The sequence below is a fragment of the Sus scrofa genome, chromosome 4 (assembly GCF_054392235.1).
Source record: "Sus scrofa isolate SSC_HxYL_T2T_F1_AM1 chromosome 4, Sscrofa_HxYL_maternal_Yorkshire_Landrace_v2.0, whole genome shotgun sequence".
In the NCBI taxonomy this organism is placed as follows: domain Eukaryota; kingdom Metazoa; phylum Chordata; class Mammalia; order Artiodactyla; family Suidae; genus Sus; species Sus scrofa.
In genome coordinates this window covers 129,392,664-129,413,002 of record NC_139386.1, presented here as the reverse complement: position 1 = coordinate 129,413,002, position 20,339 = coordinate 129,392,664, and the positions used below count along the sequence as shown (strand labels likewise).

The window sequence follows — 20,339 nt, the reverse complement described above, 5'->3', positions numbered from 1 at the left end:
TAGTTTTACAGTATATTAAGTGGGGAAAATATTTCCAACATGTATAATAACAAACTATTACTACCCGTAATATATAAGATGCTCTTGAAAGTCATTATGGAAAGGGTTAACATTTCGGTTTAAAAAATAGGCAAAGAACATTAACTGCAGTTTCTAGAATACGTACAAATTGTTAACAAACATTAAAAAAAGCTCCTCAATAATAGAAATATAGGTAGAAATTTGTGCGTGTGTGTTGTCAGCAAAAGGATAATACTCCTTGTGGATAAAGTGTGGGCCGTCAAGTACTACTCTGATAGTGTCAGAGTGTTAATTGCTACCATTTTTGAGGTTCACTTGACAGTAATATATATCACATTAAAATATATACATAGTATGGGTTTGGAGGAAACAACATTTAAATGAAACAGTACTCTTCATGAGATGATAATTGAAACTGTTGGTGAATATCTGATGGTTGATCATACTTTGTCTACTTTTGTATGTATTTGTAATTTTCTATAATAAAAAGGAAAAATGTGCAGATTATTAGATAGGATAACTATTCTTCATTAATTTATCCTATATGGTGTTTGGAGCAATTTAAAAATAAAACATAAAAAGAGTTCTGGTGTGGCTCAGCAGGTTAAGAACCCAACTAAGATTGATGAGGATGTGGGTTTGAACCTTGGCCTCAGTGGGTTAAGGGTCTGGCATTGCTGCAAGCTGTGGTGTAGGTTGCAGATGTGGCTCAGATCCCATGTTGCTATAGCTGTGGCACAGGGCAGAAACTGTAACTCCGATTTGACCCCTAGTCTGGGAACTTGCATATGCCATGTGCCACAGCCACAGGTATATGCAGGTTCCCAGACTAGGGGTCAAATGGATCTGAGCCACATCTGCAATAATTTTTTTAAAAAAGTAAAAGGATGGGAGTTCCCGGTGTGGCTCAGCAGATTACGAACCTGGCTAGTATCCATGAGAATGTGGGTTCTATCCACAGCCTCGCTCAGTGGGTTAAGGATCCAGCATTGTCGTGAGCTGCAGCATAGGTCAGGGATGCGGTTTGGATCCCACGTTGCTGTGGCTGTGGTGTAGGCTGGAAGCTGCAGCTCCAGTTCAACCCCTAGCCTGGGAATGGCCCTAAAAAGACAGACAAAAAAAAAAAAAAGTAAAAGGATGAACTTTTTATATTGCTTGTAATAGTAAAACATTGGAAACATCTAAAATGTTCCTTACTTGGTTAATAATTGGAAAGTAACTTAACAGCTGATAGAAAGATTATCTTTCTTTACATTTATACAGATGGACATTGCATTGTCTAAGATACATTGTTATGTGAGGAAAGCTATAGAGCCTTAAATATATTCCACTTTATTAAAACATATATTGATTTATATCTACATATGTAGTATATGCATAAGAAAAATCAGGAGATTAACAGTTTTCTTTTGTGGGAGGATGTAAGGTGGGGGATTTTCACTTTTGAATATACATTTCTTTGTTATTTGTTTAACCACCTGCATGTTTACTTTTGTAATCAGAAAGGAAATAATACATGGCAATTTATATTTGTTTATTTAGAGTGTGGCTTTTATAATGTGATCCAAGGGTCCTTTCATGGGGTCTGCAAGGTCAAAACTCTTTTTCATGGTAACACTAAGGTGTTATTTGCTTTTTCCACTGTGTTAACATTTGTATGAGGGCGTAAAAACAATGTTTGGTCACACTGCTGTGTGCCTTAGCATGAAACAAGGCATCAAACTGTAGTAGTATTATTTGTTTTTATTTTTATTTTTTGCTTTTTTATCTTTTTAGGGCTGCACTCGAGGAATTTGGAGGTTCCTAGGCTAGGAAGACGAATCAGAGCTGCATAGCTGCTGGCCTGTGCCATAGCTGCTGGCCTGTGCCACAGCCACAGCAACACTGGATCCTTAATCCACTGAGCGAGGCCAGGGATCAAACCTGCATCCTCGTGGATGCTAGTCAGGTTCATTAACTGCTGAGCCAATGGAGGAACTCCAATATTCTTCATTTTTGACTACTCATGGTAAAACGAAATGCACACACAGAAAACTATTTCACTTAACATTATTAATGAAACAATAAAAAAATTATTTTCACTAAATCTTGAGTTTAGGTTTTTAAGTGTAATGAAATAGGAAGTATATATAAGGCATTTATGCTGAACTAGTAGCTTTTCCATGGGTCCCTGTTTTTACTTGAATTGGTGATATGGTAGATAAGTAATATAGTAGATATTTTCTTGAAGTGACACAACTTCACTTGTATTGCCATTTTTCTTTATTTATTTCGGTGGCTTAGAGCTACTGTCTGATGTCATTATTTAAATACAGTTTTGTTCCCACCACCTGCTATTGTCAAATATATTACATTCCTATAGATTAACAGGTCTAACAATATGATCATAAACATATTGTTTCATATACTTCCTTAGAGGAAGTAAGCGTTTATATTGTCTTTTGTAATTACTTAATTACCTTTTTTCCAGTGTTCTTTGTTTTTTTATTGTGTGTATACCTGTGTGTGTGTTTGAATTTCTACTTGATTTCAACCTTCCTTTATATTTTGTTAAGTAGCTCTGCTAGCAACAAATTCTCTCAGTCGTTGTTTATCTGGGAATATCTTTGTTTCACCTTCATTTTTGAGAGGTTGTTTTGCTGGATATAAGATTCTTGATTGACATTTTTTTTTTCTTTCAGCACTTTGAATGTCATCTCACTGCCTTTTGGCCTTCATTGTTTCTGATGAGAAGTTAATATTACTGAGATTTCCTTGCATGTGATGAGTTACTTTTCTTGTTGCTTTCAAGATTTTCTCTTTGGCTTTAGCCTTTTCACTGTGGTATATCTGAATGTAGATCGCTTTGCATTTATCCTACTTGGAGTTTGTTTAGCCTCTTGGATTTATAGATTGATGTTCTTTTAGCAAAGATGGGAAGATATTAGTAATTACTCCTTGGAATATTTTGAAAATGCAGTGTATCTTTCAAACTGAAACTCTATACCTCTTAAACACTAACTTCCTACGTCTCCCTCTTTCCAGACTCTGGCAACCACCATTCTGCTTTCTGTCTCTATCAATTTGACTACTTTAATTACCTCATGTAAATGGAATTATACAATATTTGTCCTTTTTGTCTGGTTTATTTTGCTTTAGCATAATGTCTTCCAGGTTCATACATGTTGTAGTTTGTGACAGAATTTCCCAGAATTTGTGTATTTCTAGGTATTGAAAATTGGTATTCCCAATTAGAAACATTTTTATTTTCCCCCACTTGTTTTGTTTTTACTTTTATGCTGCTTTTGAACTCTCATCTATCTAGTTTTATATATTATTGTATGTTTAATTAGTAAAACAAATCTAAATTGAGAAAATGAAACCAAATAAATACTGCTTTATTACCTTTAAGGAAGTTGATAGTGGTATGTAATAACTAACATGAAAGTTACAGTTAATTCTGGAGTATGTAATTTTGGGGGGTATTTGCTTAAAAATGTAAATGATATTACAATTGGCTTCTCATTTGAGTATGATTTTGTGAAATTGGTGGTCTCAACTTTTTTTTTTTTTAAACTCCCAGTCTGCATTTTTGAGGGAGTGTGACATATTCCCATCAGTAAATGAGGATTTATTCAGTAATGATTCCTGAAGGAGGTCACGACAACACTTCCAGTGAGTTGAATATACCCAGTTACCCATAGTCACTGGTTGGTGTGTTTTAACTACTTGTGGCATAATCTTCTTTTCTCTTTTTTTCCTCTTTAGAGCTGCACTATGGCATATGGGAGTTCCCAGGCTAAAGGTCATATTGGAGCTACAGCTGTCTGCCTATACCATAGCCACAGCAACACGGGATCCGAGCTGCATCTCGAATCATTGGATTCATTTCTGCTGTGCCACAATGGGAACTCCCTGGCATAATCTTTTAAAAAAAATTTTTATTGAAGTATAGGGAGTTCCCCTGTGGCTTAGCAGGTTACTAAACTGACTAGTATCCATGAGAATTTGGGTTCAATCCCTAGCCTCGCTCAGTGGGTTAAGGATCTGGCATTGCCGCGAGCTGTGATGTAGTTTGCAGATGTGGCTTGGATCTGGCGTTGCTGTGGCTGTGGTGTAGGCATGTAGCTGCAGCTCTGATTTGACCCCTAGCCTGGGAACTTCCATATGCTGCAGGTGTGGCCCTAAAGAGAAAAAAAAAATTATTGAAGTATAGTTGATTTACCGTGTTTTAGATGTCCAGTAGAATGATTCAGTTTTATACACACACATTTGTATATATATTTGTTTCCAGATTCTTTTCCATTATAGGTTGTTACAAGATAGAATATAGTTACCTGCGCAATACAGTAGGTCCTTGTTGTTTATCCATTTTATATATAGTAGTGTGTATCTGTTGTCGTAATCATTTTTATTCTTTATCAAGTACTTATGAAATTATGCCATGCAACTTCTTTTAGTTTAAACCCAGCTGTGAGATTTAAGGCATCCTTTGGTCATGACCATGGCCTCCCCACTTAAAACTTAAAGGTATCATTTTGGTGGTAGCTGCTCTGGATATATTACCTTGCAGTAGTTGCTTGATCCTGACCCCACTTAGAGCTAACAATGAATGAATATTGAGAACTGCTACCATTTTGTTTTAAACGTCTTTGTTTCTGGAGTTTTTGTGATGTGAGGTACTTGTTACTTTTTTTCCCCTAAATTTAAGATTTTTAATAAAGAAAAATTTTTGATTAATACATGAAATACATTATTGATATAAAATAACCTCTATAAGGAAATTAGTCTCATATATGGCTTTTTATTTCTTAAACAGAGACTCTACAGGGGCAGGTAATTCACTGGTCCACAAGCGGTCTCCTTTACGCCGAAACCAAAAGACCCCAGCATCCTTGACCAAGCTGTCTTTACAGGATGGACATAAAGTCAAAAAGCCAGCATGTAAATTTGAAGAGGGTCAGGATGTCCTAGCTAGATGGTCAGATGGCTTGTTTTATCTTGGAACTATCAAAAAGGCAAGTTCCTTAATGTATCTTTTTTTTTTTTTTTTTTTTTTTTTTGCAGTTAACTTTTAATAATCTTGAATTTAAATTTAAATTTTAGTTTTTTTGCTTTTAAAAGAAATCTTCATAAGTTTCCCTCTGTTTTTCAGATAAACATATTGAAACAGAGCTGCTTCATCATATTTGAAGACAGTTCTAAATCCTGGGTTCTCTGGAAGGACATTCAAACAGGCAGGTGCTACTATTTCTCTTGGACATGATTTTCACTAAAATTGTATTTTCTTCAGCTTGTCATTTTCTAGTGTTGTCTGTTTGGTACAGTGTATTAGGATAACTCAGAATCAGTTTTGAGGAGAGGCTAAATCAGTATTCTTCATAGTCTTCAAAGAGTTATAATCTGTATTATAAACCATAAGAACAAGAATTACTGGTAGATTAGAGGGCAGATGTATACATTCTGATGCACATGTATAAATTCTTTTTAGGACCTTTCTAAGAACTTTGAAAAAAAATTTTTAGCTACTAAAACAAGTAACACTTTGGACTTCATCTTAACTGTTACTTTCCTCTATTAGTCTAAAGTGGTATAGGGAGCTAATGTATATAGAACATACTATTTGCCAGATGTTTTGGGGAATTAGGACTTATTAAATAGGTTTAGAGTACTAGAAATATTCATTAATAATAGTGGTTTAAAATTATTGCTTAATTACTCTTTTATGTTTAGATGGGAAAACGAGGTTATATTTAGGTGCAAGTAAAAATGAATACAAGTATGTTGTGGTTTGGTTTAGGTATGTTTCTTGTAATGCTTTTTATTTTTGCAAACTGTAATTGCTGAATGCCCTTTGAATCTGCTAAATAAAAGTGTTTTTTTCAGGTATCTTTCATGGAGAGTGCTTTATATATTTAAAAATTATGAATATTAATAAGTATTCACAATCTGAGTATTTTAACAGCATGCTAAAAACCCCACTTTTGGTATTCCCCTTTTTTTTTTTTTTTTTTTTTTTTGTCTTTTTGCCATTTCTTGGGCCGATCCCACGGCATATGGAGGTTCCCAGGCTAGGGGTTGAATCGGAGCTGTAGCTGCCAGCCTACGCCAGAGCCACAGCAACGCGGGATCCGAGCCGCTTCTGCAACCTACACCACAGCTCACGGCAACACCGGATCGTTAACCCACTGAGCAAGGGCAGGGATCGAACCCGCCACCTCATTGTTCCTAGTCGGATTCGTTAACCACTGCGCCACGACGGGAACTCCTGGTATTCCTTTTAATGGGTTAATGGGCCTGCACTAAGGTGTTTTTATATTTCCTCTTGTAGAAAGGAGAGATAAATTCTTTAAAGTATCTATCGGTTGGGTTTTGTTTTTTTTTGTTTGTTTGTTTTTTTGTTTTTTGTTTTTTTTGCCTCTTCTAGGGCCATACCCACAGCATATGGAGGTTCCCAGGCTAGGGGTTGAATCGATGCTGTAGCCGCTGGCCTACGCCAGAGCCACAGCAACGCAGGATGTGAGCCACGTCTGCAACCTACACCACAGCTCATAGCAACTCGGGATCCTTAACCCACTGAGCAAGGCCAGGGAGCGAACCCGAAACCTCATGATTCCAGTGGGATTCATTAGCCACTGAGCCACGATGGGAACTCCCAGTTGGGTTTTTAATTCGAATCCCAGTGTGGCTTTTTGGTAGGTTATAGCTGTGTTCTATTTCTTGATTTCACTCTTACTTTTTCTTAGAGAATGAAAAAGTTTTGGTATAAAGGAATTGGCATGTTCTAATTGCCGTCTTTATACATGTCACTCAGGGATTAGGTGGAGAACTCAATAGCTGTTACTCTAGTAATATGTCTTAAAAGTGTTTATAGTTCTTGAGGCTGATCAATTTAAAGGACTAAATTTATGTTTTGAATCTCAAATTGAAGGATCTGTGAGAAAAGGAATAGGAGGTCTCCAGCAGTAGTGATATTGAACAGATCTTATTCCCCTGTACACAGAACTATCCCTTTTCCTTAATTTGTAAATATGTGTCTCTGGTGGAGCTGAGCCATGTTATACTGCTTCTCTTCCTCTTCTGTTAGCTATGTGTTCCTTTCAGCATTTCAACTGTTTGGTGGTTTCTGTAGTTAAATAGAGGTTTGTCTGTTTTTCTGTCTTCTTCCCTCCCTCCCTTCCAGAAAGGAAAAAGAAAGCCAGTAGTACATAGAGATAGAAAGTGAGGGGGTCTTGTCCAACTTGTGTCCTATCCAGTATATCAGTTCAGTGGTCTGTATTGTTCTTGCCTCACTGGCTCCTTTTACTGTCCTTAGAATTAGATAGAATAGCCCCTTGGCCATTTCACTCTTTGTAACTCGCAGGAAATAGCACACTTGTGACTTGGAGTTTGTGTAGAACAGACAAGTGCATTGCATTGTGGCAGGTTTCAGTGCATGGTGTAGTTTTAGTAGTTTTCTTCCTGTAAGGAACCTGCTAATAGTTACATACCAGAATAACTTAATTAATTTCACTCATCTAATAAGATTCTTTTTAAAAGTTTACATGAATGGCAACAATTTATAGGCATATTAGTAGACAAAGAAGTGTGCATTGCAGCAGGGAGATATCATGTTAAAGCTGTTAAATAAATTTATAAAAAGATTTTAATCTTAATACCTAATACTGTTAGGGTTTCTGTGAAAATGATACACTGCTGGTGGCAGTGTATTTAAATATTTATTTCAGATATTACTTTGACAGTTGCACTAAATGCATAAAAATTTATATGCTTTCATTATACAGCAGACTCATTTGTAGCAGTTTATTCCAATAAATCATAAATAAAATGTATAAAAATTTACTGTAGTTTATTTTAACAGCAAAAAATTTGGCATATCTAAGATAGAAATGGCTTTATAGTCATTTGGATTTAGAGTAAGGGAGACTATAGAAAGCTGCTAAGCTACAAAGAAAGTTTTTTTAAACTTGATGGTCAAAAACTCATATTGGATTTATAAGTAAAGGCAATTCTCTGCTTCCTCAGGATTGTTTCCTGAAGTGAATACATGTTGTTTGTTGACTCTACACCCTCTTTTCTGAGGAACTGCCTTCCCCCACACCATTCCATATGTTTAAGTGGGAGTCACTTCAGGCACTTACCCCAGCTTGGGGCTATTGGCCCTTTTCTAGGATGTTGGAGATTTGGACTGAGAGGGTCTAGGCTCAGTCTGGTTACTCTCCTGATTGGAGCCATAAACTGAGAAACTAGGGGATGCTATATCCAGCCAAGTGAACAAAGCCTGGGAGAGAAGAGAAGAGAGAACAAGAAACAAAGCAAAAAAGGAAAAATGCAAAAAACAAGAAAAAAAAATATGGTAGCCTGCATATCTAAGAATAGAGGTGTAGTAAATCAAATTTGGTTCTTTCCACTGGATAGACTATTATACAGGTATTAGAAGTTAATAGTTTTTGAAAACTATAGTGTGAAATGCTTTTGATGGAAAAAAAATTTTTTTTTTCTTGTTAGCTTTTTAGGACTACATCTGAGGCATATGAAAGTTCCAGGCTAGGGGTTGAATCTGAGCTGTAGCCACTAGCCTACACCACAGCCACAGTGCACATGGGATCTGAGCCGCGTCTGTGACGAACACCGCAGCTCATGGCAGCACTGGATCCTTCACCCACTGAATGAGGACAGGGATGGAGCCTGCATCCTCATGGATCCTAGTCGGGTTTGTTACTCCCTTGATGGAAGAAATATTGCATAGTATTAATGGAAGGAAACATCTCACAATGGAGAGACTATGGATACTGGTGCATCTGAATTTGAATCTTAACCTTGATATTCTGTGACTGAGGGTCCTTGGGTTAGTTACTTTTATTTTTCTGAGCCTTAATTCTTCTCTATAAACGGGATATTTATCTAATAAGTTGGAGAGTTAAAATAATATGTATCAAGAGCGTAACAATGCTTGGTTCACAGCACAGAATTTAAATTTTTACTGTTGATATGTGAATAAAGCATGTGTGTTAGTATTTTAACTATAAAATTGAAATTGATAAGAGAATATTGGAAATAATTGTGTTAGAGTGATAAAATTATATTCTAAATTTTGCAGAATAAAATTGTTTTTAGAATAGAAATATTTAAAGAAGAAACAACCTAACCTATTCAGGTAAAAAATGTAATTAGTAACTGTGGAACCTCTAACTTTTGTTACAGTGGGATTTGGTTTAGGGTCTGTTACTGGACATCATATATCCAGGTTTCTGAAGCAAGAGTTCAAATAATTGATGTTCAACCTTTTTTACAATTAGTAAATAAGAAATGTTTTGCATCGAGAGAGAAAGGAGTCATTGATAGATCTTCCTTGCCTCTTTTCTTTAGTCTCATGATGTTAGGCGGTGTAGGGTGAGTGAATACATGTACATGGGTATGTGTGTGTGATCTGAAGAGTAGTTCTGTTCACCAGTATCCCCTTTGCTCACCCCCCAGGAGAGTGGGAATATTGGAAGTGAGTGGTAGGGGATCCTGCCTGAGAGCAGTTTAAATTACGTCCTCTCCCAAAAAACAGATTCAATCACGAATGTAGATAGTAGGCATCTTAAGTTAAAGGTGGGAAGAACACATATCGGGAGCAGAGAGATAGTATTTTGTATACAGTACTTTGCCTTGAGAAGATACCCTTATGATCTAGTGAACAGACATTGCTAGTATTGGCTACTTACAGACTCAAAAAAGTAGTTTTGTTATATGGAACAATTCTGTCTTTTTAATGGATGTTGACTGTCTTTTTAATGTATATTTAAAATATTTTAGGAGCCACTGGAAGTGGGGAAATGGTCTGTACAATATGTCAAGAAGAATATTCAGAAGCTCCCAATGAAATGGTTATATGTGATAAGTGTGGCCAAGGTAAATGTTAATTGCTTTTAATCTTGTGGAAAAGTTTTGTTATATACCTAACACCTCTGTTAGAGATGAATGATTAAAAATTCTTTACATTGTAACTTAAAGCTGTCATGATAAGTTTGTTCGTCATTGTAAATATGTTAATGTAGGAAAAGAATATTAAAATGGCTTCTTAAAATTATGTTGCAGTATTTATTAATAAAATAGAATTTGCTTTATGCTTTTTTTGATATTAAGGATATCATCAGTTGTGTCACACACCTCATATTGATTCCAGTGTGATTGATTCAGATGAAAAATGGCTCTGTCGACAGTGTGTTTTTGCAACAACAACAAAGGTATCTTTTAAGTGTTTTGGGCTAATGCCCTAAATGGAATTTGTAAGGCACTATCAACGTAATGATTGTGTACGTTGAAAGTTTATTTGAGTGAAATGAGCAATCAGTGCTGGGTAGAAAGAGGTGCTGCTTATTGTTTGACTAATGAAGCTTAAGTGACTTGCAGCTATTCTTGCACTTATTTTATGATAGTGATCTTGGTATTGGGGCAGTAGTTTGAAAGAAAAGACAACAAAATAGAGGTTATTATTGGTCAAACAGTTTGTGATATGGTAAGAAATTTAGAGTGGAAAATTCTTGAGAAGTTTCAGAAGTGTTTGAAGATTGTAGAATTGTATTTAAAATTTTATCCTTCACTCTTTTAAATAACTTTTTCCCTCTAATATAGAGGGGTGGTGCACTTAAGAAAGGACCAAATGCCAAAGCATTGCAAGTCATGAAGCAGACATTACCCTATAGTGTGGCAGATCTTGAATGGGATGCAGGTCATAAAACCAATGTCCAGCAATGTTACTGCTATTGTGGAGGCCCTGGAGAGTAAGTAAATACACTTATTTGATGCCCTTAGATTAATTTTTAATTGCTTACATTGTCTGGTTTATTTTTGCTACTGATTGTGGTGGGTGAGTGATAGTGAATTGTAAATGCATGAAAGTATCAATAAAGAGAATGGGAGGGATTAGAAGCTGTAGTTTTATTCATCTTTATCATTGAATGTTTGCTAAATAAGAGTTCTAAGAATGTTTAGAAATTTACTTTTTTTTAAAAATTTGAAAAAAAATTTTTTTTGACTGCACCCATGGCGTTTGGAATTTCCTGGGTTAGGGATTGAATTTGAGTGGCAACGCTGGATCCTTTAACCCACTGTGCCAGACTGGGGATCGAATGCACGCCTCCACAGCGACCCAACCCACTGCAGTCTGATTCTTAACCTCCTGTGCTGCAACAGGAACTCCTTAGAAACTGATTGTTAACTTCTTTTTTTTTTTTTAAAATGATTTTTATTTTTTCCATCATAGCTGGTTTACAGTGTGCTGTCAATTTTCTACTGAATAGCAAGGTGACCCAGTCACACATACATATATACATTCTTTTTCTCACATTATCATGATCCATCATAAGTGACTAGACATAGTTCCTGTTGCTATACAGCAGGATCTCATTGTTTATCCTATAAACTTACTTTTGAAATAGAGTGTCATGATTAGAAAATGCAGTGTTTCTACTAGACTGACAGTGTATAATGAAGCTATTAGAGTTCTGGATATTATGTTTTTGTTGCAAAGAAAGTTTGTATTACCTCTCTTTGGTCATCCTATCATGTTCTTTTGGCTCAGTTTGGGTTTGTAGGTGGTTAAATAAAATCTTTAGTTCTTTTTTTCATACAAGTTGATATTAAGTCAAATTGTGCATCATGTATTTGTACTACATTTTTTAAAATGTTAGTGAATAACTTTACATTTAACTCTATTTAAATTGTAGTTATTGGTTCTTGAATCTTCCTTATCAGACTCCGCGCTTCTCTTAAGACAGGGGGCTGTCTAGGAGAATGCTGGGACATATAAGGTATTCAGTGATGAAAACATGAATAAATGAATATATAAATGAATGAATTTTTAGTTCTTCATTCTACCTTGTCTCTGATCTTACGGAATTTTTATTTGTGGTTTAACCTTTCTATAGCATTTCTCAGTTTTTGGTCACCTGTAGATTAAAGAAGCATTCTGTCTGGTTTCTTTAAGTCACTTATAAAAGATACAGTGAACCTAGATATTGATCTTTTTCCTTTTTTCACTTATACTTAGCATTTTAATTTATAGGCATTATTTTATGAAACAGATTGCTCATTGTTCTTTACCATAACTACATGAACTATTTGATATTGCTAGCACTTTAACTTTAGCACCTAACAGAGTACCTGGAACATAGTATTTGTTGTCTTGATGAATCAAAGACCTTAGTAGTAGTTGTTTTGGCTTTGCCTGTATATGGCTTAAAATTAATGTGGGGCTCACTTATTGAGCAAAAGAATTATTTGAATAAAAGGTGTTTTTGGGGTGGCAAATAAGGTATTAATATATTAAAACCACGTACTAACTTAAAAGATAGGATATCCTTAGCTGAAGATTCAGTTTTAGGCATCTTGAACTATCTGAAAGAGAAAGTCTGTCACAAAGCCTTTATACCTGGTAGAATCTTAGATTGGATTTATAGTTATGTTAACCAAATTTATTAAATTGCTATACTCCTTTTCATTATAATGAGCAAGAATAATAGAAACACAGTGAAGGCATAAAGTTGCCTATGATCCTTTGTTTTATGGGACAAATAGCTCTATACATCAGAGACCACTGAGGCAATCAATGTGAAAAAAAATCCCATGCTTGACAAAGATCTTTTACTAGTGTAGGAACCAGGCACTTGTTGACTAGAAATAATAGATGTACTTTTCAAGAGCTTATAAATTCTCATGAATAAAAGAGAGGAGGGATGAAATGGTCAATATTAATAACCTTTTGAGGGAGAAAAAATATGACAATAAATATACCAGAAATGTGTTACTGTAATTATAACTATATTCTGCATGTCACTTTTGTCAATTTTTTTTTTTTAAATACTTTACCTCTTAAAGGTAGTAATTTTAATCTTAAATTTTTCCTTCTAGCTGGTATTTAAAGATGCTGCAATGCTGCAAATGTAAGCAGTGGTTTCATGAAGCTTGTGTGCAATGTCTTCAAAAGCCAATGCTATTTGGAGACAGGTGAGAAGAGCATTTGAGCTTTATCGATTTTTTTTTTTTTTTTTTTTAGCTTTTAAAAAATTGTGGTAGGAGTTCCCATCATGGTGCAGTGGTTAACGAATCCGACTAGGAACAATGAGGTTGTGGGTTCGGTCCCTGGCCTTGCTCAGTGGGTTAAGGATCCGGCATTGCTGTGAGCTGTGGTATAGGTCGCAGACGCGGCTCGGATCCCGCGTTGCTGTGGCTCTGGCATAGGCTGGCAGCTACAGCTCCGATTCGACCCCTAGCCTGGGAACCTCCATATGCCGTGGAAGCGGCCCAAGAAATGGCAAAAAGACAAAAAAAAAAAAAATATTGTGGTATGTTTGCATTTTCACATTTCTCAAAGTTTTAATAGTGATTTGTAAAGGTTCATCTTAGAAGTAAAATATGGAATAATACACGTATGGAGTTCCTGTGTGGCTCAGTGGATTAAGGATCTGGTGTTATTACTGCAAGTGGCTTGAGTTGCTGCTGTGGCGTGGGTTCACTTCCTGGCCTGGGAACTTTCACCTGCTATGAGTGCAGACAAAAAAAATAAATTAAATAAGTACTGAATAATATACTTAAATTATACATAATTTTTAAAAAACATAATTTTTGTGTTTTTGGGTATTGTTACAGAAAACTTAAGTATTTGATCAGTGATTATACTTGCTCCTACTGCCCCGCAGTACTCTGAAGTATTCTCATTGGTACTTTCTCTTAAAAAATCTTAAAGGAATCCTGTGACAGAAAATTGGAAAAGGCCACAAAATGTTGATGCACACAATTTATACCTTAGGTCTAAAGTATTTCTAGAGGTTGATCTGATGTTTTTTGGATTAGAAGAATGTGAAATAGAGTTCTAGGAAGAAAACCTGCAGAGAGAGCACTAAATATGACATCAAAAACCTTGGGTTTTATTTTTATTATTTTGTCTTTTTATGCCTGCATATGAAAGTTCCTGTGCTAGAGGTCAAATCAACAATATCAAATCTGGGTTGCATCCAGTTTGCAGCAATACTGGATCCTTGACCCACTGTGTGAAGCCAGGGATCGAACTCGCATCCTCATGGACACTGTGTTGGGTTCTTAACCCATTGAGCCACAATGAGAACTCCAGACCCTGGGTTTTAAATCTTAGCTTATGTCACTTATTATCTTTCTGACCTTAGGAAGGTCAGTTTGTCTCCTCTGGGCTTATTTTACCAGATTATTCTGAGCAATGAACGTGGAAACAGCCATTGCAGTTCTTAGTCCACACATGCCACTTGCAAACTCTTCCTGTGCAGAAATCTGTGTGAACTCTGAAAGTCTTTAATGGTTAAAAAATAGTGCTTCTTCCCCTCCCAGATACAAACTATTTAATTATTTGTCATTACTGGGAAAGAAATTCTTTAAATGATAGTGTCATGATTGAGATTATATTTTGACTTTGTATGTCAGCCCTTATGTCAATTGTAGGGTACGCATTTGCTGAATATTTTAATTAAATGATTATATGTACTCTTTTTTTTTTTTTTTTTTTTTTTTTGCTTTTTAGGTGGCCCTGCAGCATATGGAGGTTCCCAGGCTAGAGGTCAAATCGGAGCTGTAGCCACTGGCCTACACCACAGCCACAGCAATCCCATATCCGAGCTACATCTGTGACCTACACCACAGCTCACAGCAACGCCAGATCTTAACCCGCTGAGCAAGGCCAGGGATCAAATCTGCGTCCTCATAGATCCTAGGCAGATTTGTTTCCGCTGAGCCAGGACGGGAACTCCAGTTCACATGTAGTCTTGATTATTCATTGTGTACTTTTCTTTTCTTTAGGTTTTATACATTTATTTGCTCTGTCTGCAGTTCGGGACCAGAATACCTCAAACGTCTACCATTACAGTGGTAAGTACCGACATTTCTATTAGGAACAAAAAGAGCCATATTTTATGAAACTTTCTGTATACATTTACATGGCTTAAATAAAGATTTGTCCTTTTTTATGCCTGGCTTTCTTTCTTTCCCTGTATTTATCCTCAAGCCTAATGTCTTCCCCAAGGATATCTAGTTTTATTGCTAAAGTAATAAGGTCAGTCAGTTTCTAATGGCATAAAATGTCACTTTCAAATTTTTTAGATCTTGAAAATTCTTACTCAAATTTCTAGTCCTTTTGGGTCTTCAGAATAGCATACAGTAGAAGAGAGAAAATGTCTTATAATGCAAAAAAATTTTCTGCCTCAGTTAAGTAATGCTGGGTATGGGAAGTAAAATGAATAAAATTTTGGAGATTTACTGAAAATGTGTATGGTACATACTTAGACATTTTTGTTAAATGTTTTACATATTTTAGGAAAAGATAAGATTTAACTTCTGAATCAGATAAAAAAGTCTGTTAAAGTATGATCCACTTTGTAGCTTATATATAGTAGTGAAAACACGAAATTTTAGGTTATAAGTTATTTTTTCTTAAAGTCAGATATTCTTTAAGTGCATTTTAAGAAATCAGATATCTTTTAATTTTTAGTTAGTATTCAGGTTAAGTTAAATGTTAATGTTTTTCATATGTAATGATTTATTGTGCATATGACTTATGATATTAACGCTCTGTTTGCCTGAATACTTCACTTTGGATTTTTTTAATTGCTGGGTTTGTGAAAATACTGTGTAATTTTTAAACAGTAACAAAAAACATTGCTTTTGTATATTTTGATTTTTTTTTTTTTGGATTCCAGGGTAGATATAGCACACCTATGCCTTTACAACCTAAGTGTTATTCACAAGAAGAAATACTTTGATTCTGAACTTGAGCTTATGACATACATTAATGAAAACTGGGATAGATTGCACCCTGGAGAGGTAGGTAGTTTTAGAGCTAACTTCATTAGCTACTTGATGTCTTTTTTGGTTTTTTTGTGTTTCTTAAAAGCTACTAAGACACTTATGTAAGCCATACATCTAAAGTAGCGTTTTACTTTTAGTTAGGGAGAAATAATTTTGGTAAGGCTGTCAGGATCAGCCCTCATTTCCTGTTGACTGTTGACTTGAGGGGGGAAAAAATGTAGAAGGAAGTAATGTACTGGATTTTTCCATTTTCTGAAGTGAAAAATCACTATAGTTAAAGATAGAAGGGAGGGAAGTTCCTGTTGTGGTGCAGCAGAAATGAATCTGACTGGTAACCTTAAGGTTGCAGGTTTGACCCCTGCCTCGCTCAGTGGGTTAAGGATCCAGCGTTGCGGTGGTGTAGGGTGCAGATGTGGCTTGGATCCTGCATTGCTGTGCTGGTGGCTATAGCTCCGATTTGATCCCATATACCATGGGTACGGCCCTAAAAAGCAAAAAAAAAGGAAAAAAAAAATAGAAGGGAGGGTATCTTACTTATGATTTCTCTTTCTTTTTGTCTGAGTTTTCTATAAATTTAGAGATGTAACCAGCAGTCTTCTTTCCTCTCTTGTTGGTATTCCCTTATATATATCTTTGACTTTCAGAAATAGTGAGACCCAGAAGCAGAGTTAGAATAACAAGTTAAAGGGGTTACCTTGTGGCACAGTTGGTTAAGGATCTGGCTTTGTCACTTTATCCTGGTTAAGGATAAGGCTTAGGTTGCTGCTCTGGTGCAGGCGTGATCCCTGGCCTGGGAACTTCCACATTTTTGGGAGTATGGGTGTGGCCAAAAAAAGAAGAAGAATAAGTAGTTGGAGAGTTGAAGCTATCTGAGTTGAGTCGGAGATTACCACTCTCATTCTGGCATCTCGTTTTGCTTTTCATTTTGGGAAGTGTAACCACTTATGCTGGTTTACAGAGTCATTTTTTTTTTTTAAAGAGTATAAAAGTTAATGCATGTTCATTGAAGGTTTTGAATCTACAGAGTAGCACAAAAAAGAAACTAACTAGAATAACATTAATATTTACCTTATTTTTAGCACTTATTTAGAGTTATTAAAATACAAATATTGACTACTCTTAGGTTAACTAAAATATTTGTTTTATAATATGTGGAATTAGATGTGTGACTCTTAGTTATGTATTACTTTTCGAGGTAAATATTATGTAAACTGATGTGAAATTTAGGAAGGATTATTGAATTTGTAGCTCTTAGACATGAGGCAGTTTATGAGGTTTACATCAAATAAAATACCAAGGATTTTTTTTGTCGTCTTGGGGTTTTATGGGGCATCAGGGAGCACATAATGCCCATTTATTTAAAAGTTAGTAGTAGATTATTTGCATAAAATTAAAACAAATACCTTTGGAATATTTAGATTTTAAAATCAGTTGAGCTAAGATGTTTTGACTTTGAGTTAGAAATTGGAATATAATTCTCTTGTTAAGTTTTCTGCTAAAAGCTTCTTTTTTTTAGATGACATTTGAGAGCAAGTGAATGACTTGTACACTTGATAAATTTTAATAAACTGATTAATAATGGAAAAAAGAAGTATGCACCTGACTATTGTGTTCTTTATAGCCTTTTTAATTTTATTTATTTTATTTTTATTTTTTGTCTTATTAGGGCCACACCCACGGCATATGGCGGTTCCCAGGCTAGGGGTCGAATCGGAGCTGTAGCTGCCAGCCTATGCCGGGAGCCACAGCAACACCAGATCTGAGCCGTGTCTGCAGTCTACTATGCCACAGCTCACAGCAATGCTGGATCCTCAACCCACTGAGTGAGGCCAGGGATAGAACCCGCAACCTCATGGTTCCTATTTGAATTCGTTTCTGCTATGCCACGACAGGAACTCCATATAGTCATCTTAGTATTTAATGTTCTCATACATTTATTTGAAATTCTTTCTTTCTAGTTACGGTTCTTTCAGCACTTCATATGCAGATCATCTCTGTTCTTGTTAGTATACTTTATATTTTACATGATTTAATTCTGCACTGATTACTTCACATTGTCAGGGAACATGCATATAAAAACTAAAGTTGTTTTATGCTTAAAATGCTATCTTAAATATTTAGAGTTTATTAAAGAGGCTGAAAATAAAAATAATAGTCATACTTAGTCTTTTAAAGAAGTGAGTTCAGTTTATGAATTTCATGTATCTCAGTTCTCCTGAGCTTCTGATATATATCAGAAAAAGTTTTATTTCAGCAATAGATACATTTTTATCCTCTGTAACCAACGAGAGAATGTCTTAGAAGTAAGAGATTTCAGTTTCTTATTCTGTGTCAAAATAGAAAAGTGTACCTCTTTTTATTTAAAAATTAAGAAAAACGTGATTAATTTAACTTTACAACAGAAAAGTTTTCTGAAGATTATTTCCATTTTGAGGGTGGGCATCAAATTTATTATCAGAACAAGTGACTTCCCAATAACTTTTCATCGCTTTCTTTGCATTAAAAAAAAAATCAGAATTCTTAGCTTAGTTATCTCATCTTCAGAAGAGTTATTTACAGATGGAAGTCCAGGTTTTAATTCTCTATGTGAATATTTTACATCTTAATATTGTAGTTGTAATTGGCTTTTGAGTGAGATTTTAAAGATAAAGAGACTTAAAGTTTGTGTTAGTAATATTTCTTTGATTTTTATTTACTTTACTTTTAAATGTTTATAGTAATAGAAACAAAAATAATACAAAAAATGTATTATTCCAAATTATTAAGGTAGTAAATCTTGGTTAATTGAAATTGAGTTGCAAGTTGAATTTTGTCACTAACTCAAAATCAGGTTAACAAAATTTTCTTTTTGTTTATACTTGTATTCAAAATCTTCTTAAAAAGTAACATTAATTACAGTTGTCCCATGATACCCATGGGAGATTGATTCTAGACCCCCTTTGGATACCAAAATCTGAGAATACTCTAGTCCCTCACATAAAATGATGTGGTATAGTTGGCCCTTCATATCTGATTGATTTTTCACCATTGGAACCCATGGATACTGAAGGCCAACTGTATTTTCAAAACATGTGTGTTACTGTATGTACATTATAGGCATACCTCAGAGATAACAGGTTTTAGTTCCAGGCCACTACAAAAAGGCAAATCACAGTAAAGCGAATCAGGATTGTTTGATTTCCTGGTGCATATAAAAGTTACAATTGCACTACACCGTAGTCTGTTAAGTGTGCAATAGCATCATGTCAAAAAAAAAAAAAAAAAAACCAATATACATACCTTAATTTGAATATAATGCTATTGCAAAAATGGTGCTGATAGACTCGCTTGAGGCAGGGTTGCCATGACCCTTTAGTTTGTAAAAAACACAGTATCTGTGACATGCAATCAAGTGAGGTTCGATGAAGGGAGGTATGCCTGTATTGATTGAGTTGGAATACTCAAGTTCATTTGAACATTGATTCTTGTAATTCATACTATAGATTATATGACAGAGACATTTTAGAGTGTGTTTGAGAGAGTCCAGTTGACTCTTGAAGAACATGGGGTTGGGGCACAAACCCTCTGCAGCTGAAAATGGTTATGTGACTAGAGCTGACCTGCCCTTCTGCAGTTCTTCACCCCAGATTCAACCAGCCACAGTGTACTACTGTAGTGTAGGTGTTTAGTGAAAAAAAGAGCTGTGCATGAGTGGACTCACGTAATTCAAACCCTTGTTGTTCAGGGGTCAACTATATATCCTTTCATTCCAAAAAGATGAAACATTAATGTACCATGTGTCTTGTTTTTAATTGATTATTTTCAGGATTGCTATGAAGAGAAGCTGAAACTTGTAGAACATATTAGAACATAGTGCTAACTTTATACCGTTTCTTTTTTTCTTTTTTTTTTGTCTTTTTTTTTGCTATTTCTTTGGGTTGCTCCCGCGGCATATGGAGGTTCCCAGGCTAGGGGTCGAATCGGAGCTGTAGCCGCCGGCCTACGCCAGAGCCACAGCGCAGGATCCGAGCCGCATCTGCAACCTATACCACAGCTCACAGCAGTGCTGGATCCTTAACCCACTGAGCAAGGGCAGGGATTGAACCCGAGACCTCATGGTTCCTAGTTGGATTCGTTAACCACTGCACCACGACGGGAACTCCTATACTGTTTCTTAAACATCTTAAACATCCTGTTTCTTTTTAAACATGTTTGAGATTTGGTGCCTTAAAGATTATCATATAGACTGAAGTATAGCTATTTGAGAAACTACCATGTTTTAAATCATTTTTGAGATAGTAAAAACATCTAACACTTGACACCCCAAATAAAAGTTAAGGTTTTTATATAGAAGAAGTATTTAGAATGAGTTTGTACTAGATTGCTCTTGGACATTACGATGAGATATTAGTAGGTTTTGGAATCTATCTATTATCATTTTCTTTGATTCCTAATACGATTTGAAATTTTAGTTCTGTGTGGACCACCCACTTTTCTGTTAACTGTGGTCTTAAATTTTAAGCACCCAAAGGTGGATAGAAGAG

At 35.5% G+C, this 20,339-nt stretch overlaps 1 protein-coding gene across 8 annotated transcripts in view; it reads left to right on the top strand.

The window, feature by feature from the left end:
* MTF2 (metal response element binding transcription factor 2) overlaps positions 1-20,339 on the top strand; it is a 74,291-nt gene that overhangs the window by 40,144 nt on the left and 13,808 nt on the right. For 4 of the 8 annotated variants that reach the window (XR_014844776.1, XM_005663669.4, XM_085024001.1 and 1 more), the window contains 9 exons: positions 4,820-4,836; positions 4,917-5,018; positions 5,156-5,237; positions 9,802-9,897; positions 10,132-10,232; positions 10,621-10,769; positions 12,898-12,993; positions 14,812-14,880; positions 15,708-15,831. Coding sequence is in view for 6 of the 8 variants with exons in the window: in XM_085024000.1 (XP_084880126.1) it covers positions 4,820-4,836; positions 4,917-5,018; positions 5,156-5,237; positions 9,802-9,897; positions 10,132-10,232; positions 10,621-10,769; positions 12,898-12,993; positions 14,812-14,880; positions 15,708-15,831 (836 nt within the window). In the remaining 2 variants the exon portion in view is untranslated. Of the gene's footprint in view, positions 1-4,819; positions 5,019-5,155; positions 5,242-9,801; positions 9,898-10,131; positions 10,233-10,620; positions 10,770-12,897; positions 12,994-14,811; positions 14,881-15,707; positions 15,832-20,339 lie in introns of all 8 variants that reach the window. The other 4 variants (XR_014844775.1, XM_021090204.2, XM_003481511.5 and 1 more) reach the window with 2 other exon arrangements.